The following is a 13,180-nucleotide window of genomic DNA, read 5'->3' as shown; positions in this document are numbered from 1 at the left end:
TATTAACTAAATGTTTTTTATGAATAATATAAATTTAAATTTTATCCAATTCATAACATAAACTCGATTCATAAATTTAACATTGAAGATACCACTCAAGAAACTGGTTACAAAGTAGTACCATTAATCAGAAAAGGCTACATAATAAAATAATTTGTTTTAGCACTGCCATAAATTATGAATAAAAGTAAAAAAAAAAAGTACATTGTTTTCTATGAATAATGCTATTGAACATGTCAAGTTTTCTACTAGTATTACAAAGAAATACAATTTTTTTGACAATAAAAACAGAAAGAGAAACATACACAGGGATTACAAAGTATTATATCAACAGAAATTCTAATCAATAGATATTATTCATCATTTCTTTCTATCTAATCTCATTACAATATCATATAGGTTCAGCTGGTACAAAGTGTTTCCTTACCACCGAAAAGCAAACCAGAGCAAACCTGGGAAAGTTGAAACTTTAGCTAATCATGTATAGGATGTAGTACTGATCATGTCTATGATAAATTGTGCATGCCATCCAGCATGTATAGGTACCGATATATTATACAAGATATTCAGACCATTATTATCTGCTGCCTATTACGAATCATGCACCACACAAGTATTGCTTATAGCCATTAGATATATGTACCTCTCGACACATGCCCCCATTGTTCATATTGAATTACAACAGAGTATACATACATCATCTTTTGTAGACTAATATTACTTTTGACAGGTTGGTATGAAGGAAATATCAATTTCACAATAAACAGAATGCAAGGTGAAATGGTAATAGTGCAAACCTGATGTAGGAAAGCAAAGCATTGAATAGCATTCTTCCTAGAAAACAATGTATTTTTATTTAAACTTTTATTTTTATAATTTGTGGCAGTGATGAAATGAATTATTTCACATGTAGCTTTTTCTGATTAATAGTACTGGTATGTAACCGGTTCCTTGAGTAGTATCTTTAACTTTTCTAGTTATTTCATCTCATTTTTTACTGGTAAAACCAATAATTAACTTATTATGAATCGAGTTGATGTTGTGAATTGGATAAAATTTAAATATATTCATAAAAAAAATTAGTTAATACGAAAGAAATAAGATTTCCTAGAACTAGGGGTGCAAACGGATCGGATAGTGCTCAACCCATATCCGTATCCGTATTTTTTTTCAGATACGGATCAGAAGTAATCCGATATGGATATGGATCGGATATTAAACGGATACAGATACGAATCAGATATTTTCGGATACGAATATATATATACGGATATAATTCGAATTTTTAATTCAAAATATATATCTAATTAACTTGTTACACCATTACAAAATATATATCTGATTAACTAATTCACCAACATAACTATAACTTTAATTAAAAATACCAACACAAAAAATACTCTTTAAATATATTCTAATACAAAAGATAAATAGACACAAAAAAATTCTCTCAAATCTTAACATATCCGGATATCCGAAAAATTAAAATATCTGGATCCGGATAATTATCCGTATCCGATTCTGAAACTCAACCCGTATCCATATCCGAATCTGCATAAAAAAATCCGTATCCGAATCCGCAACTATCCGTATCCGAATATCCGAATCTGCAAAAATTTGGATACAGATCCGGATTCAGACGGGTAATATCCGACCCGTTTGCACCCCTACCTAGAACCCACTTCTTTTGTTAACTATGATTCTTAATTATGCTGGAGAGAGAGAGGGAGAGCGAGAGAGTAAAGGTCCATTCAAAAAGAGAAGAATGAATCGATTAATTAACTTATTGCCAACTTTTGTTTTATTTTAACTTCAGTATTTTGTGAAAAACTTCTTTGACATGACAAAATGACTTAGGGTATGATGTGCTCACTAAGAGAGGTTGGTGAGCACACCTCCGAATAAGGAGGAAAAAAAGAATTTGTTCAGTTATTATGTTCGTTTATATTCGGTTTATGAAATCATTTTGTTCTATTTTTTTTATTATATTTTGCTTATTTTGGTTTGAAGATTTTATATTGTGGAATTTGATTATTCCTTTGACACTTTCTTTCTTTTCATATTGATGGTATAATATAAAACAAATCCTTACTCTTTCACTCTATATTTTTGCGAGAAAAAGACATATAATGAATAAAATATATTTCATAACGGAGGACTTAAATAAGATGGAACAAGATAAATTCAAATAATGAATAAATTTTTCTTTTTCTAAAAATAAGGAGGAAAAATAATTCATTCAGCTATTATGTTTGTTTCTATTCGGTTTATAGAATCATTTTGTTCTATTTTTTATTATGTTTTGCTCATTTTGGTTTGAAGATTTTATATTGTGGAATTTGATTCTAGACTATCGGATTGATTTTGAATTACGAATTCAAACTGTTGAAATCCATGTACTTCGTGAGTGATGCATATACATACAAAAATAAAGTTTCGAATTCATTTAGCACATGGTCAAGCGGTCAAAACAATAAATATTTTATAAGTTATTTTTTAAATTGTTTTATGTATTCTTTTTTTATCATTTTTTTGACAAAATAATAAATACATAAAATATTATGATCCTTCTATTTTTGAAAAAAAATACTCTCACATAACTTTGACAAAGACATTAAATAACTTAAAGTTTTTATTTTTTTTCAAAAATAGAAAGATCACAATATTTTATGTATTTACCTAGCAGTGACTTTTGAACCTGGATCAATAACTCAGATTCAAAACATTTTTATTTTTTTTCCAATTACACAAAACAAATATTTTAATTTTTCTTACAGCCGTAAAAAATCTAGCCTGAAAATTATTGATCCGGATTATTTGTTGTAGTCATTCTAATAAATCAAATTATATAACATTCTATCTATTTTCGAAGAAATATAAAAAATATTTCAATACAAAAAATAGATAAATCATAATTTTTTTCTAAATAAAAAAGAAAAGAAAAATGAATTCCCAACCGGCCATTTAATGGCTGATTCTCATTTTAATTCTCAACGGGTCATTAAATGACCGGTTAATTTGAACATTTTTAAGATTGTCCAGATAACGTAAGTATACTTATTATTTTATAATTAACTTTAGATATTAATAAAAATATCGGTCAGCCGTAATGAAAAAAGAAAAAAGAAGGAAAGGAAGAAATTCACCTTCTCAAATATTATTCTATATGTATAAATATATATATATATTTTTTAAAATCTGACAGTGGCTGAAATATTATATTTTAGAGTATACAAATTCATCACTTTTTTTCTGCAAGCGATTCACCGTCGCTGAAACGATTTCGCATCCTTTATTTGGTAAATCTCAACCGTTCAATTACGTTCTACACGGATCTCAAAGCACAAAGAATAATACTGGCCGCCCATGCGCTATCCCCGAATCGGTCACGCAAAAGCAAAAGTTGAGAAGAGATATAATACCACTGTCACTGAAGATCTCAACGAAGCTGATCGATGTTCAGTCCGCCAAACTTTTGCAATGCAAATTTTATGATAATTTTCCTCCTCCTCCTCCTCCTCTCGATTAATGAATCACTTTTTTTTCCAATTCGTTTCTATCAAGTGGCCATTGCTCCTCTATAATCTATTAGCTGTTCCTCGATCCTTCTTAGGTTAGGTTAGGTTAGGTACCTGTACGGCTGTACCTCCTCCTAATTTATATTTCACCAGAATTTTCTTAATATATATATATATATCAGAAGAGTGTAAAGTTTAAGCTTCTATTTAATTATTTCTGCATATATACAGTCATCCACCAAGTCCAAAACCAACCATTTCCAATTTAAATGAGATAGAGCCTAACCCAATTTTCATCCGACTTGCTTTCTTTCTTTCATATTACTGGCAAACTTTTACTTAATGTTCTTCTTACCCTTTTTACGCTCATTATTCATTGTTATGGTTGTATATTAATTTGATCCCTCTTCCCCATAATGGCATCATATTAATTATATTCCAACAAGCCATACATGTGCAACAATTAGCATCAAATTTATAACAACAAATATATGGAATATATCATGTATCGAATATTATTGTTCAATTTATTCTTTGAAGGTAGGTATACCAGTTTCTTCTGATTTTGATTTTGTGTAGAGATGGAAGGCACAACCAGCACTGGTATGTACCCTCTGCATCGTTGTAAAATCCTACATCTGGCAAGTTAATTCTCCTCTTTTTGCTCTTAACATACATGTATAGTATAGCATAGTTAACTCCACACCACACTAACACATATAGTGCACTAATTGAAATTTAAATTAAAAAAATGTCTAAGGTGAGGCATGCACAAGGGATCCACAATGTAGCAGGAGAGAATTGGATTTCGGTTCATATCTGTCTAATGATTACTTGGATGCACATCTCACTGATCTCGGCTGGAGCCAGGTTTCTTTCTGTTTATGTATATCAATTCGGTTTGAGATTACTTGGATAGGTAGATAAAACCATTGAATTTGTCCCCCCCCCCCCCCCCCCTTTTTTGTTGTTGTTCAATTAAGGTTGTGGACACGAGAAGAGAAAGAAATAGCAATAGTGAGCCATAGCGGTTTCTTATATTATATGCTGAACAACTTTGGGCAGGACTGCCATCCTGTCATTCAACAGGAGATCTCCAAGATGTACGCTTGACTCTCTCTCTCTCTCTCTCTCACAGTCTCACTCCCACACACGTGCATGCGCGTACACACCAAAAATTTCAACATAATGTATGGATTTCTGCAGCTTTGCCAACTGTGAGCTCCGGTCCATGGTCTTGGTCGACAGAAGGTAACCTCCCTCCTATCTCTGTCTTACACACACACACACACACACACACACAGCTTTCAGTACCACAGAGATTTAAGTGTAGATGCACTGACCTTGGAAAATGTTATGACAGCATTTAGGAATGGGCATACTACCCTGCAATGACTGTTGAGAAATAATAAAGGACTGGATTTCAGACTTTTCAGTCGTAGATCTTCAGTTAAAGTATACTATATATATAGTACGTTTGATTTCAAATTTTTATTGACAATATCATTACCAACACATGAGTAAGTAATTTATGACGGTATCAAAAATTTATTTCCATTAATCTGCATTTTAAGTAACAAATAAATGAGGTGTTTGTTTCATTTTTTATATTTTACCATGTTTTATCTGGAAGTATCTTTCATCATTTAGCACAAGTGTTAAATGACGGGAAATTTTACAAAAATATTATCCTTTCAAAATTTATCAAACAAAATACCTCTCCTCTAAAATAATTAACAAAATATCCTTGTAGGCCCTCTTCGGCCGCGTTACTGTTCCCGTGGGAAAAAAAAATTCATTTCAACTGAAATTTTTTTTTCCCCACAGGAACAGTAAAAAGCAGTTCAAATTTTCACTTTTTCTATGCCCACACCACAACAAGAATGAGACACTTTTCGCGAGGATAAAAAAGTGACATTTTGCGACGAACTACCCTCATTGTTCAGCTTTTTTTTTTTTTGCGACAGACTACCGTCATAAATGCGTTTTTTTCCTCGCAAAAAATGTCTACATTGTTGTAGTGCACCCATTCCCATCGGTGCGCTGAACAGGGTCTTAATCTAAGTTGGTGTTGCCATTATTGTGAAGCTGGACTCGAACGTAAATTGAACTCAAACAATGCGTTAACTCCTTTTGTATCTTAGTTTTATCTTAACGATCTGCTTTGTTTAATTATTATGAATTTCTGAAATGCATAGATTAAGGAGTATGTCTGTCATACGTACTTGTGTAGTTGGTTGTTATAAGTCAGGATTGGTACCACTAGTACCAGTACTTGTTGAATAATGTATGATTTCATTTTATGAAATCGGTAGAGTACTCCACTTTTATCAAAAAAAAAAAGAAAAAGGAGTATGTCTGTCTGGAGTGTAATTTCACTCGGGATGGATCGTATGGAGATTTGAGGTAAGTTTCTTGCCTTACATTATTATTGTTATTGCATTTTTATCTTGTTAGAAATAATAGCTTTAAAAAAAATGCTAGTTCAGAAACTTGAGGTTAGAGATTTTCTCAAGTTTTGGAGAAAATCCAGCCTGAACCGCACCTTGTTTATTATCCATTATATTTGTAGGAGATACAATTGCTAAGATTGCTTCAACAAAAGCTGGAAATTTTAAGGTACGAATATTATGCCCTATTTGGTCCTAAAACTGAGAAACGAGAAATAGAAAATACAATGAACTAGTTGTTACAATACTTTCGATTTGATTTTCCATGTTTTATTTGTAAGATTTCTGAATCTCTAAGCGGTATAATTTGCAGGATTTGCCGGACTACTTGGGTTTTGAGAAAATGAAGAGGGACTTGTAACAAAAGGCCAGTGTTGCCTTGCAAAATTCGAGTGGAAGCTAAAATAGTTTGTTTTATGCCTGATGAATTCTGTGTGAATTCCTAGGCAGCAACTGCCAGATTTATCAAAAAGAATTTGCAATAAAAGAGGCCTCCGAGTGGAAGTTCAAATAGTTTATTTTATCCATTGTGATTTTTTATTTTTTTTTAGCGGTACAAGGTTTGTCTTCGTAAAAGACAGTTGAGGAAGGACAAAAAAGAGGAAGTAATTAATTAGAAGGGAAGAGAATGGAGGGGATGGAAAATGTGAAACTCACAAGGATATTTTGTTAGTAATTTTAGAGTATTTTGTTTGATAGATATTGAAAGGAGGTTATTTTGTAAAATTTCCCGTAAAATGACAGCTAATATCGAGTTTTATCCTCCAAAATCTTTACATTAATCATTGATTTTGATAAGATTATGTTTTCATTTTAAGGAAAAAGAGAATCCATGTACAGGAAATAAGAAATTAATTATACTCAATGTTTGCTTGCTTCTATTCTTAATTTCTTCTTCAATTTTCAATTCTGAAAATGTAAGATAAAAAGAATTGATATAGTCATGAACTCATGATTGATACAAGATGCCTTTGCTAGCTAGGGTTATTAGGATAACTGTTTGTGATTGCTGTGATTCTAAAAGAATCGCAGACCCTATGATTCTAAATCCACCCCTTTACTTTTCGGAATGCACAAATCTCAAAATCACTTATTTCTTATGCACGAATCTCCAAATATATGAATGGATAGATTTATTATAGCAGGGTTCTGTGATTCCAAAGAATCACAGCAGATTTGTATCTGAGTAAAACTGAGTGCGTATCCTCTGATATATCTCATATTTTGCGTGACCGACGTGTCCGGTACCTATTCGGGGTGACGTAGGGAGCCAGTATTATTTGAGCTTTGAGATTCGCGCAGAACGTATTCTAACGGTTGAGATTTTCCAGAAAGTCACGCAAAATATAAGATATCTCAGAGGAGGCGAATTCAGTAAAACTAGGGTGTTCACAGGTTTATCTTATGGCCGTCAGATTCCTTTAAAATTTGTGCTATCATGGATCACTCACACATCAATCTGATGACACGGAAACGGAAAATTTTACAACTTTCACTTCGTTATCTTCTTCGCTAGGCGAGTCTATACCCTTCGTCTACCTCTCCTTCTCCGCCCTGTAAACCCTCTTCCTCTCTTGGACAGCACAAGATTAAGGTAAGATTCGTGCTTCACCTCCAAATCAATTTCAAAGTTCTTAACGGTCGATTTATGAATTTCATTTTCATGGCTGCCTAGGCAACTCTTTTTATTGCAGAAGGTTGCAATCTTCAGTTCTGATTCCAGATAATTCTGACCTTATTCGACACTCTCAAGAATACTGAGGTATTTTTTCCTGTTTTGGGGATTTTATGGAAACATCCAAATTCAAGTTTCACTGTCTGCAATATGCCCTATCAAAATCAATGAACCAAAAAAACTGAAATAGTGAGTTCAAATAGTTACTCAATGTAGAAAATACCCTCTTTGATTTCTCCCTACTATGATCAATATGAAAGAGAGAGGAGAGAGTGAGAAGAGGCGAGAAGTGCGACTGCGAGAAGAAGGGAAACTAAAAAAACAGATACATCCATTTGTTAGAAATCGAGAGGATATTTTTTTTTTCTCATTTTGTCCCTTGGACGGTTTTACCATTACCTGATCGCTCCACACTTGCTCCAGCTTCGACTCTATACATGATCACAGGAGAAAGAGACGAAACAAAAACGAAAGGTCTTTACATTTTATTTGTTCCTTTTTTCTCATCGAACTGATCTAATTTCTTAGAATACTTGTTTCAATCCCTTCTCATTTGCAACTTGTTTGCTTCTGGCACTCCTGGATTTAAACAAATTCTTCTTACTGGAACTTATGAGCCTGCAACAGCAAAGTAAGATTGGGGTTTAATCTTTTTTAAATTTATTCCTTCTGGCAACTTGGAAAATGACTCTAATTTGCATAAATAAATCGGTTTCAAATGAGTACAGTGTCTCAGCTTTAGCCTTTGCGAGTGATTGTACAGAAAATTCATTTATTTACTACATTTTATAAGAAATGCATGGGTTCGTTTAGTAACCTTATTCAAAACTGATTCAATTTTTGTTGGTCCTTGGTAAAAATAAAATAGAACAACTTTTTCTTAGTCTATTTTTTATATATTTTGGTAAACTTGCATATTTTACCTTTTTTTTGTTGAGGAAAAGTATTTTACTTTATTAATAAAAAATATCTGATTGAATTGATATTCTATTGCCTGAAGAATTTGTGTTATTGGTTAAAAGTAACTTGCTAACTTCTGTATTCAAGCGTATCTTTCTTCATCTATGCATTCTCAGTGCCATAATTTTGTTGATTTAGAGTCAATAATCCTCGTCTAACTCTAACTGTGGAATTAAACACCAACAACCCAATCAAACTAAGAAAGAGCAAATAAATAAAAGAATTGAGAATTGTGTTATATGATGGTTATTTTTGCATTTTTACATTGCATGCTACTCTGTTGACTGAATATTCGCTTATAAATTGATCTCTTTGGTAGTGCCTCACAATTTTTCAGAATGAAACCTTATCAAGTTAAAAGGAAGATGAAGGTGCCTCGTACATCTAACTCCATGGACCCTGTCTACAAAATATTCTTGGACCATGTCAGGCTAGACGGTACCTCGTACATCTTACAAATGGATGATACAGAGTACGGTGTACCAGTGTACTTGAAGTATGGAGGAGTGAAGACTTCTTCTTCTTATTATAAGCATAAGACCAAACCTTTAAAGAAAGCCAAAAATATGGGAGGCGACCACATTGTCCCTCCAAGTCCAACTGAAGAGTCTTATGAGAGGTTTCTAAAGCACCTCACATTTGAAGAAGGACTAATGATGTTAGAGCTTGAAGGGGGTCGTAAAGTCATTTATGAAGAACACAGGAAGAACATGTCAGCGAATTTGACACAACAGAATGGCGTGCGTTCCGACGAGCAGGGCCCTGTGCCTTATAATGGCGCTTCTGGATCCAATGTAAGATGTTTTCTACGAGTTTATCCACCTTATTACCTTCTCTTTATTTGGTAATTTACTTTTGTTATATGGATAAACATGCCTCTAATTATTTTATTATTTTTTCCTCTGTACCAGTACACTGGACCTACTACATGTTATTTTTTGCATTCTGAGATTGCAGAGCTTTTATAAGAAAATTCCAAAAATACCAGGCGAGCACAATGCTGATAAGATTTTTATTTTTAAATGTTATCAGGGAGAAAAGAATGATTTGGCTGTGATTTCAGTCGATATGCGATCCTTTGATGAAAAGCTGAGAGCAGTGCTGAGAGAGCCATTTGACCAGCGTGAGTATGAGGCTCTAATGAATGAAGCGATCCGTAGAAAGCCGGTGATGAAGCACCGAAACTTGCGCAACATGTCAAAACGGTACCACACCCATGAAGCCGGCCAATCCTATCTGGACTACTACCCTGGTAAATTATTTTAACCCTCCTATAACATTTTATTGGGACTTTGAAAATTGGAGTTCCAACTAAATTCTCGATTTAGAATTTTTCCTAGCAAGAACATGGGTTTATTGACACTTGGCTGTCATATAAAGTTCACCCTAGCATCGGATCTGCTCTTTATTTTATTTCAATCTAGCCGCAAAGCGGAAATTACCTTTTCAGTGTTTAATAATGGAAAATTGTTAATGTGAAAACACAGTTTGTTTGTTGGGATAAAATATTGTAGTTACTGGAATAATTAATGTAATGATGCCACCACTGCAATTCAGCAGGCAACCTTTTTTTTTTTTTATACTTCTTTTTGTTGGAAGGAGCATTTAGATAGCAATCACTAGTCGGGTTATAAAATGATTCACTGTCATTTCAAATTGTACAAAGCCATAATAGTTCACTTGTCAGCTGTGGTAGGTCTTGTACTGTTCCGGTACCTTTTTTATGTACGTACCTGCCAAACTGCATTTGTCGAATGATGGTTTGTTACCACTCTCTGTCTTATTATACATATAGTTGAAAATTTGATGGTAAATGTTTAGCATCGGTCTTCTGTTGTACATAATTCAGCAATTTGCCATAAGTTCCATTACTATCAGTTAGAAGATAGAGCCATAGAGGGTTACTCTGGGCTTAATTTATACACTTGTGGTTCTTTAGCATAGTTGAGGGTCAGTTGAGTTATAAATGGAATTAACCAGTAGAGGTAATGGTACAACTCAGCACCAATATGTATTTTTTTTTTATAACAGTGGGAAAACCCACCGATTTCCATATTAATGAAAACCAGTCATACAAAGTTTATCAGAGACCGATACCAACATGCTGGTACCATCATACAAAACAAAAAGGAGATAAGCATAGGTATTTTAGCAAAATACCTATGAACTACAAAACATGTAAACATTCAACAACAACAAGACCAAAATATCACAAAAAACAGAATAAGCACCAATACCCCTGAAACTTCTCAAAATATAAACTTCTAAAACCTGTTCGTCTGACAACTCAGCACCAATATGTTACACTAATTTACTAATTACCTGTTCTGACACCCTTTATGATCTCTTTCTTACTTAAGTTGCTTTAGACTTAACTGATATCTTTGAAACCTTCTAAGATTTATACTTATTAGGCAAAATGCACTTCGAGGCCTGTACCTTGCAGAAATTCAATTCTGCGTTTGTAGCTTTTTAAATTTAAATAGGTATTTCGGTATCTATTAATATTAGTGACTATACACCTTTTTCTTTGTTTTGAATTTGTAGACCTGGCAATCCAGATCTCTGAAGCAAACAAGTATGAGAGACTGAACCTCTTGCGTAAATTCTTCTTCTGGTTAGAGGTACTCAAAAGTTTCTCCTAGCAAACCTTATTTTTGTGTTCTTCATTTTCCTCTAGTTGCAATCTCTCTTTCTTTATTCTTTTAATCTCTCTTTCTACTTATTAATATCTTTAATAGCAGGCTCTTCATATACTAATTAAAAAGAAAAGCCCTCTAACATCTTATCTTATTTGTTTTTCTTGATGAAAATCTTATCTTATTTGTACATTACAGTATGAATAATGGAATATGGAATGGATGTAGAAGTTTACTTACTAATATCATCAAGTGACTTGATTGTTTTAGTGATCTATTATGGCAGATCATTATTTGATGGTTCCATACAGCATCCGCTTGTCTCGTGTTGTTTCATTTATAAACTATTATTTACACATGAAAAAGCCACAAGTAATAATACATTCAGAAAGTAATCTTCACCGTTCTAAAAAATTATGCAGATGGATTTATGATTTTAGTTCAGATCAATCAAATTTGAATTTATATTTCTTCTCTGTGCTCAGAATTTGTGTCATGACGGAGCATACAGGCCGTGGGTACCGAAGACCTTAGCTGACAAGCCTGTGTTTGATGAAGAGTTCGAGAACTAGATCTGAACATAATTTGCAAGGATAAATATAAATAATTTATTGGGTTTTATTTTCTTTTGCTTGTAATGTTGATGTTGTCCGTTGATCTTGGATGTTGGCATTAAGTACTTTTGTTCTTCTTTTTTTCAATTTTTTTTTGTGTTTCCTCGACATTTTTAACATGTCTTAAATAATATTTGAGCTATCTTGTAGAAAAAATAAATAATTTGGTCGATGGTTTGATGAAACAAAATGGTGTTGTCCTGTCTCGATTTGATAGCGCAAATAGGTGTTACCATTTTATAAAATGCATGATGTACAATTGTCTCAAGTATCGATATAACTTATCCATATTATAGGACACTAATTAAGTTAATTTAAAAAAAAATTCTTTTTGCGAGATTTATTCTTAGATAAATTTCAATTGTCTCAAGATTGTGTTGGACTTTCTTTTGATCTTTCGACAAAACTATATTATTCTTAGATAAATTTCGGCTTGTATAACAAGTGCTATTTAGGCCCAATGGGCCGGATACCGAAGGCCTATAAATTTGAAGCGCGACCAATAGAAACCGTAACAGTGGGAAATGCTACACGCCGACAAGGTACAACAGCCGTCTGGTCAAAAGCTGAAAAACAGCTTTATTGTTCATACTAGGGTTTGGAATTTATACGTTTCAAATATAAAAAATAAAGGTACCAAATTGGACCAGATATACATTAAAGATGGTTAACAAGACCGTACGACAACAACTTAATGCCACCGGTGTCTCTCATTCTTCTATCTTTTGCATATATACCCTCATAACTATAAGTAATTTGATATCTATGCCTTAGGTGTTTTGTGTTACTTTTGTGTGTTTACAGGCTGTGCACCGAGCTTACTTGGCACTGATCAAATTCATTGTTAAGTAAAGAACCTGGAATATGCCGAGGAAAAGGAAAGGCAACGCTCTGCAGTGACGAAATGTGTTTGTTTAATAGTATTTATTATTGTGTTTTAGCTTGAGAGTATCTGATTAATAAAATATTGAGGTAAAGTTCCTCATCCTATCATTCAGTCCAACAAACGTACCATATTCCATTTTTTATAATTCCCATGACTATTTTTTATGATCTTCCTTCGTGAGCTATTAAAGTATACTTCGGTCTTTGGGAGGCACTTAAGTAATCAGAATGGTTCATTACTCCCAATTTGTACCAAGTTGCTGACTTATGATGAAGTTATCATTAGATTATGCAAACTTTTCTTTTAATGTATTCAATTGTAAAAGACATAGGGAGTATGGGACCCATACTATTTTGGAAGAATTATGTAAAAGTAGCAAATAGCAAAATAATGCGCTATTCTAGTGAAAATAGTTGTCAAACACAAAATTAGAGAATT

General features: G+C 33.0%; 2 protein-coding genes across 5 annotated transcripts; both read left to right on the top strand.

Annotated features, from left to right (window-relative positions):
- Window positions 1-3,759: 3,759 nt before the first annotated feature.
- Window positions 3,760-5,055, top strand: LOC144575276 (uncharacterized). The gene is made up of 5 exons (XM_078325370.1): window positions 3,760-4,163; window positions 4,279-4,388; window positions 4,476-4,621; window positions 4,725-4,769; window positions 4,882-5,055. The coding sequence occupies exons 1-5, from the start codon at window positions 4,100-4,102 to the stop codon at window positions 4,886-4,888; spliced, it is 372 nt and encodes a 123-aa protein (XP_078181496.1). The 5' UTR covers window positions 3,760-4,099; the 3' UTR covers window positions 4,889-5,055.
- Window positions 5,056-7,431: 2,376 nt separating this feature from the next.
- Window positions 7,432-11,943, top strand: LOC144575781 (uncharacterized). Of its 4 annotated transcripts, none has more exons than XM_078326028.1 (6): window positions 7,432-7,562; window positions 7,644-7,730; window positions 8,941-9,397; window positions 9,636-9,855; window positions 11,151-11,227; window positions 11,728-11,943. In XM_078326028.1, the coding sequence occupies exons 3-6, from the start codon at window positions 8,942-8,944 to the stop codon at window positions 11,812-11,814; spliced, it is 840 nt and encodes a 279-aa protein (XP_078182154.1). In that variant the 5' UTR covers window positions 7,432-7,562; window positions 7,644-7,730; window position 8,941; the 3' UTR covers window positions 11,815-11,943. The 4 variants fall into 4 exon arrangements, with proteins under 4 accessions (XP_078182154.1, XP_078182152.1, XP_078182153.1 ...); XM_078326026.1 differs by having other exon boundaries at window positions 8,923-9,397; XM_078326027.1 differs by having other exon boundaries at window positions 7,480-7,562; window positions 7,663-7,730; window positions 8,923-9,397.
- Window positions 11,944-13,180: the final 1,237 nt, after the last annotated feature.

Source organism: Carex rostrata, chromosome 24, assembly GCF_964058835.1.
Source record: "Carex rostrata chromosome 24, lpCarRost1.2, whole genome shotgun sequence".
NCBI lineage: Eukaryota > Viridiplantae > Streptophyta > Magnoliopsida > Poales > Cyperaceae > Carex > Carex rostrata.
The sequence above is the reverse complement of the archived record's forward strand: the minus strand, read 5'-3'. Positions and strand labels throughout refer to the sequence as shown.

Excerpts from the sequence above, each read along its gene's own strand:
- LOC144575276 (XM_078325370.1), top strand. The coding sequence starts at position 4,100 with ATGGAAGGCACAACCAGCACTGGTATGTACCCTCTGCATCGTTGTAAA. Across the intron at positions 4,389-4,475 it reads CTGATCTCGGCTGGAGCCAG|CCCTTTTTTGTTGTTGTTCA; the intron begins GTTTCTTTCTGT and ends CCCCCCCCCCCC. Across the intron at positions 4,622-4,724 it reads CAACAGGAGATCTCCAAGAT|CTTTGCCAACTGTGAGCTCC; the intron begins GTACGCTTGACT and ends GGATTTCTGCAG.
- LOC144575781 (XM_078326028.1), top strand. The coding sequence starts at position 8,942 with ATGAAACCTTATCAAGTTAAAAGGAAGATGAAGGTGCCTCGTACATCT. Across the intron at positions 9,856-11,150 it reads CTATCTGGACTACTACCCTG|ACCTGGCAATCCAGATCTCT; the intron begins GTAAATTATTTT and ends TTGAATTTGTAG. Across the intron at positions 11,228-11,727 it reads AATTCTTCTTCTGGTTAGAG|AATTTGTGTCATGACGGAGC; the intron begins GTACTCAAAAGT and ends CTCTGTGCTCAG.